This window comes from Myotis davidii, unplaced genomic scaffold, assembly GCF_000327345.1.
Source record: "Myotis davidii unplaced genomic scaffold, ASM32734v1 scaffold251, whole genome shotgun sequence".
NCBI lineage: Eukaryota > Metazoa > Chordata > Mammalia > Chiroptera > Vespertilionidae > Myotis > Myotis davidii.
The window spans coordinates 559,569-566,404 of record NW_006282378.1 but is presented as its reverse complement, the minus strand read 5'-3'; the positions used below and the strand labels follow the sequence as shown (position 1 = coordinate 566,404).

General features: G+C 53.7%; 1 protein-coding gene across 1 annotated transcript in view; it reads left to right on the top strand.

Moving 5' to 3' along the window:
• Positions 1-3,950, top strand: part of KCNJ9 (potassium voltage-gated channel subfamily J member 9) — a 6,517-nt gene extending 2,567 nt beyond the window's left edge. Inside the window, exon 3 of the mRNA XM_015558580.1 lies at positions 2,601-3,950. Within this exon, the coding sequence (XP_015414066.1) occupies positions 2,601-2,956 (356 nt within the window). The 3' untranslated portion in view covers positions 2,957-3,950. The remainder of the gene's footprint in view (positions 1-2,600) is intronic.
• The last annotated feature ends 2,886 nt before the right edge of the window (positions 3,951-6,836 follow it).

Here is a 6,836-nt window from a genome sequence, read left to right as displayed (position 1 = left end):
CGGGGCGGGGCCCGGGAGGGGTTGAGAGGCTGGTGGGGGGTGAGAATACGGTGAGACGGGGGACCTCGGTTGGGCAGGGCATGTAAGCAGAGTGACCCCAACGAGAAGCCAGGGAGAGCCGGGAGATCCCCGAAGCGGCCCTGGCCTGGGCCCTGGCCGAGGGGTCTGCCCTTGGGCTCAGGGAGAGGGCTGTGATCAGTGCTTGTCTGTTCTGCGGCTCCCACGCCCCTGACACCTCTGAGTTCATTCAATCTTAACCAGCACCTCTCCAGGGGAGCTTGTTATTGTGCTCCTGTTTCAGAGGAGATTGCCCAACGGAAGGCTAAGCAAGTCGTCTGCAGCCACAGGCTATTCAGTGGCCACGCCTGGAGCGGGCAGAGCTGGCCTCCGTGTTTAGTGCTACAGGTTGGAAGGGGGCGGTTCTGAGAGTCTCGCCCAGGCCCCTGGCATTTGGTGGTGAGGGTGTTCCCTGACCTGAGTTAGGCTGGCCCAGGCTGGCCTTTAACGAGAGGTTGACACCTGGTCTCACTTCTGCCTCAGTTTCCCCATCCATCCAAAGAGTCTCAGCTTCCACCGACAAGGGAACTAGGTGCTCTTAGCATTTCTAGTGGCTCCCGGGAGGACTGGCAGCGCCCTGTGATGTCAGTGCCTCTAGCTCAGGCTACACAGTGAAAGCCCTGGAGGAAGGTAGAAGACCAGCGCCCGCAGCGGTGAGATCCTTCGGGGCTTGAGGTCTCCGAGCGAGCGGGAGGCGGCTTCGAGAACTGCAGGTGGATGGCCTAAGGCCCACGTGGTTCCGGCCACTGTTGTCAGAGCTTTTGCACTCAGCCGGCCGGCTTCTCCCACAAGCCTCTTCCTGGCCCCTTCAAGCTGATCCTCTACCCACACCCTCTGCCTGTGTTCCCCTTTTCTTCTTAACCACCCCCGGGGCTCCCCTAGCTCTCTCCCTCCCCTTTTCTCTCTATCCCTCCAGCTCTGTTTGCCAGCACCTGAGGCAGCCCCTCCCCTACAAGGATGTTCCTGCCCATCCCTCTTCTCCCTGTGCACCCAGCCCCTCCCTCACTCCGTCTCAGCCCCCTGTCCCAAGGGTCCCTTTGGCCTCTTCTTCTCCCTCACTGGAAGCTTCCTATCCCCGCCTTCATCAAGGGAAGGAAGACTGCAGTGACCCTGAGGTGTCTGTGTGGGGCTTGCCCTGGTGAGAACCAGTCTGGTCAGCTGGTGTTCACCCTGCCCCCCTTGTTCGGAGGTGCATGTGGGCTGAGGTGGAAGGGAGAGGCCCCGGGGGAGGAGAACCGCTTGCCCTAGGGGTGTGCCCACCCAAGAGGGAGGACCGGACACAGGCCCAGGGCCAGGAGGGTGGGGTGGAGAAGATAGGGATGGAGCTTGTCTGACTTCTGGAGCAGCAAAACTAGAAAGGATGGTATTATTTTGAGTGTGAGAGCCAGGATCCAAAATGCTTTTGAAAAGCAAGAATAATGAGCCCAAATCCAACAAGATGACATTTAAAAGGAGTAAATATAAAAGTCTACATTTAGACTTTAAAGAAAATCACTTATGTAAGCACAGCATGGAAGAGCTCTGGTGAAAAAGAACTGGGGGTTTGAGTTGGCCACGAGCTTCATGTCAGAGCAGTGTGATCCAGCTTCCAACGCGTTTATGTAATCTTCGGCCCTATTGGCTAGACTCGCAGCGGTTCTCAACCTGTGGGTCACGACCCTTTCACAGGGGTCACCTAAGACCATCGGAAAACACATATAATTACATATTGTTTTTGTGATTAATCACTATGCTTTAATTATGTTCAATTTGTAACGATGAAATTGGGGGTCACCACAATGTGCGGAACTGTATGAAAGGGTCGTGGCATTAGGAAGGTTGAGAACCACTGCTCTAGAGCATTATGGCCAGAAGAGAGCAGTGCGAAGCCCTCTCTCATGCAAGGATCAGGCCTCAATTGGACTCCTTATCAGAGAGTGCTTAATGGATCCTCCTTGGCCATTCTGGTTTACAGTCAAGAAAGTAAAATTTTGGAAACCCAGGTCACATGAGCAGTGGTGACAGGGATGTTCAGCCTGAAGAAGAGAAGATGAGATGTAACCTCTTTCAGATACTTGAAGGGGTGTCATACGGGAGGAATGAAACCAAAGGGTGGCAATCCGGGGAGGCAGATTTTAGCTCAACTATTACATCCATCGCGCAAAGGAGCGGGCACCTTGCGAGGTGGTGAGCTCTCGACACTGGGAGGTAATTGAGTGCAAGCCAGATGCCCACAGTTGAGAATGCTCCAGTGGGAAGCTCTATATGGAGAGGAACGTTGGATTAGATGATCCCCAAGGTCAATTTTAAGGTTAAGCTTCTCTGATTGGCATCTCCAGTGGAGAGGCAGGAAGAGAGCGGGTTGGAGGTGAAGAGGGGCTGTACAAATGGAGGAGAGATGAGAGAACTGAGCAAGTTCAGGAGTTGGGAAAGGGAGAAAAGTGGGTGGGACCAAAAGGGAGTGGGGCCCTCGGGGAGGGATATGAGGCAAGGTGTTGAGAATCGGGTCATGGAGTGAGAGGCAGGAGAGAGAAGCCCGGGGCTGGGCTCCCTCTGACCCATGCCCTTCCCCCCAGGAATGACATGCCAAGCTCGGAGCTCCTACCTGGTGGACGAGGTGTTGTGGGGCCACCGCTTCACATCAGTGCTGACCCTGGAGGACGGCTTCTACGAGGTGGACTATGCCAGCTTCCACCAGACTTTTGAGGTGCCCACACCCTCATGCAGCGCCCGGGAGCTGGCCGAGGCAGAGGCCCGCCTGGATGCCCATCTCTACTGGTCTATACCCAGCCGGCTGGATGAGAGAGTGGAGGAAGAGGGGGCAAGGGAGGGGGCAGGGGAGGAGGTGGAGGGAGAGGCTGGGGCTGACAAGGGGAAGAATGGCTGCCTGCCCCCGCCAGAGAGTGAGTCTAAGGTGTGACCAGCTTTGCAGACCCTGTGGCAGGATCAGACACAGGCACCTAGGGCGCTGGGTAGTGGAGGTGGAGGAGTCCGGTGAGGTGCCTGGGAACATGCTAAGGCTGGAGGGGCCCCTCAGAATCTCGGGTCCAGGATCCAATGTGGAAGGAGGCACCCTGATATCAAGAGAATGGAGGGCAGGGAGCGTGAACGGACCGGCCTCTCATGTTTGACCTTCACATCTGCTCATGGGTGGAATGGGCAGAAGGATGGACTTATGTGGATTGGGTGGGAAGGTGGAAGCAGACAGGGAGACAGCTAGTGGATAGGTAAGAGGACCGACAGACAGGTGGTACACTCAGGGCTGCTGCTAACCCACTGAGCATCTTTGTACAAATTCTAAACAGGCACCCTTTTCCTCCAGACTGACACCACCCCAAACCAGGGTGAGTGGCCTGGGGCACAGAACGTGGGCTGGATCTTAGCCCGCACTCACCTCCTTGGCCTGCTTCCTGTGCCAGGCACACCTATCTCACCAGATACAGTAGCCCAGCTGACCCAGAGGAAAGCTGGATGGAGGTGGGCAGAGCTGAGGAGGCTGCCCTCCCAGCTCCACCCCTACCCCTGTGGCAGGCTGAATGGGAGCATGAGGGGCTGTAGGAGTGGCCCAGCAGGCTGAATGGCTTTGTCTATTGCACAGGGAAGCAAGGAGTAGGGAGCTACCAGAGCCGGGGCCCTGGGAAAGGAGTGAAATGTCATAAACACCTCGGTTGAGAGCAGAGAGGGGTTCTGAGGAGGAAGAGGGCCAGGGAGAGATTGAGGTGAGTTCACTAGAGCTGGGACATGGGGGCCCTTGGGAAAGCAGAATTAGTGAGAAGGAGTCACTCATACCATTCATTTGGGTGTCCTTTGGGCATAGAACACTCAACTGGGCACATGGGGATGGACAGTCTGAGACCCATTTCCTATCTCGGAATATAGTGCGCCTGGGAAAAACAGAAATATTCCCATGGCAACTGTTTCTTTTTTTTTTTTTTTTTTAATATATTTTATTGATTTTTTACAGAGAGGAAGGGAGAGAGATAGAGAGTTAGAAACATCGATGAGAGAGAAACATCGACCAGCTGCCTCCTGCACACCTCCTACTGGGGATGTGCCCGCAACCCAGGTACATGCCCCTGACCGGAATCGAACCTGGGACCCTTGAGTCCGCAGGCCGACGCTCTATCCACTGAGCCAAACCGGTTTCGGCCCCATGGCAACTGTTTCAAACGGAGAGCCTGAGCAGTCTCTGGGCAGGGGTAGAAAGGTTTGGTAATCTGAAAGCTGGGGGTTGAGCAAGGCACGGAGAATGTCTGAGCCATCAGCTGCAATGCTTGAGTGTGCATCAGTCACCTGAAGGGCTGTGGAAACACTGGCCCCACTCCCAGAGCTTCTGACTGCATCAGTCTGAGGCGGAGACCAAACATTTTCATGCCTAGCAAGTTCCCAGGTCACGCTGACACGGCTGGAATGCGGACCACAGTTGGAGGGCTCCTCCTCTAAGCAAAGACCTGGAGATGGAGCACACAAGCTGAGGAGAAGCTGGGGGATCTTGGGGTGGAGACTGAGATATACAGAGCGGAGTCTTGTGTGGGGAGAGGTACCCCAAAACCCAGGCTGATGAGTTTAACTCTGGGCCCAGGTGGAAACAGGCAGTGACAGCTAGAGAGAGTGTTTGGGGAAGATAAGCAGGCATTTCAGATAGGAGGAAGCAGTAGCGGCCCTGAGGGGATTCCTGGGGAGGTGGTGGGAGCTGCAGCAGGAAGTGGCAGAGGGAACTCCCTGGGCATTCTTTCCCAGTAGCATCTTCATTGCAAGCATTTTGGCCGCAAACATTTTCGCCACATACCTGATTGGCTATAAGGCAATTCTGCCATTAAAAAGAGGGAGACTAAAAGCATAGAGGATACACGGTGATGGAAAAAATAAAAGACTTTATTGCAAAATACAAGGTATTCGAGTACATTTTAAAAGGCTGCGGCCTCGCGGCAGTACTGCACAGGTCACTGATTTTATTTTGTGGTTGTACGTAACTACTTGGCTTAGTTCTGTGGGAAATGTGGGTTCCACTCTGCGCCTTCAAAGAGGGACCTTGGCCTCTCTTTCTGCTCCCAAGGTGGTGTCTTTCAAAGTAAGAAACCAACTTTGGGGGCAAATCATCGTTATCTGGAAGAAATGCTAACTATTTTTTAAAATATATTTTTATTGATTTCAGAGAGGAAGGGGGAAGGACAGAGAGAGAAACATCAATGATGAGAGAATCATTGATCGGCTGCCTCCTGCACGCCCCCTACTGGGGATTGAGCCCACAACTCAGGCATGTGCCCTTGACTGGAATTGAACCAGAGACCCTTCAGTCCGCAGGCCGACGCTCTATCCACTGAGCCAAACCAGCTAAGGCTGAAATGCTAACTATTATAAGACCAGCATCCGTCTACTCGTCACTGAACAGACCACAATGGAAACTAGCTAAGATTTACATGCAATTTAAAAATGGGAGTACTGCAAGAACTTTATGAATGGAGAAATGAAACCAGAATGACAACTAGCTTAAATGAAGTCTGCTGAAGGTGATTGGTTTGTCAATGGAAAAATGAAAACAAACAAACAAATACAAAAATACCCCAAACTGTCAAACAGTTATTTTATCCCTCTCACAGCAAAATTGCCTTCTGGCCAGTTAGTTATGCATTGAAAATGTTTCAGGCAAAAATGCTTGCAGCGAAGATGCTACAACGAACACACCAGATACATCCTTGTAGAATTAAATGTGGGAGAGAAAGTCAGAGAAGTGAGACATCCAATATCTGGCTGTGTCTGTGGCCTGCGGTCTGCCCAGCTGGGACGGGAGCCCCCGCAGGGCCATTCTCATTCCACATCCACCCCCTTCCTGGTTCATCCCAGTCTCCAAGGGCAGCCACCCCCCCCCCCCCCCCCCCCGCGAGATGGTGAGGGGAGAGCAATGGCAAGTGCAGAAGCAGAGCTCCCGGGGACCTGAGGCTGGCCTCCTGAGAGAAAAGGTGTGCCCCAGCAGGCATGCCTCTGACACTGGCCACTCCCCTCTCCTGTCCTTCAGTAAAAGTCTCGGAGAGCCCTAACCGGTTTGGCTCAGTAGATAGAGCATCAGCCTATGGATTCAAGGGTCCCGGGTTCGATTCCGGTCAGGGGCATGTACCTTGGTTGCAGGCACATCCCCAGTAGGGAGTGTGCAGGAGGCAGCTGATCGGTTTCTCTCTCATCGATGTTTCTAACTCTCTATCCCTCTCCCTTCCTCTCTGTAAAAAATCAATAAAATATATTTTTAAAAAAAAGTCTCGGGGAACCACAGTCTGCTCCAGTCCAGGCTGGGAGGCCGAGGCTCGGTGCCTCCTGGAAGCAGGCATGTGGGTCCCGGGAGTCCACACCAGTTCGGGTCCACTCAGAAAGGTTGTCTTTGCCACAGGTCACAGGGCCACCTGAGCCAGCATCAATCACAGGTGAGATCCTGGAAGCCTAGCGTCACCTGAAGAACAAATGTGGGGGTGCAGGATGGGCTTCATTCCACGAAAAGCTGGAGTCTGTGCAGGAGGCAGGGCTGTCTGTCCACACACACACTCACACGGTAGTTAATCCACTGCAATTGAATGGGCAGAGACACTGGGGTGGGATGGGAGGCACTGAGACCACCACACCTGTCCTCGCCACTCAGCACCGCTGGGTACAGTGCAAGGAGTCGGGAGACTGAGGTCTAGTCCCGACACTGTCACTGATGAGCTCTATAACTCTGGGTAAGTCACATCCCTTCTCTGGGCCTCAGTTTCCCCACCTGTAAGAACAGCACTTAGCAAACCAGTAATGCTCAATAAATGTTTAAATAACTG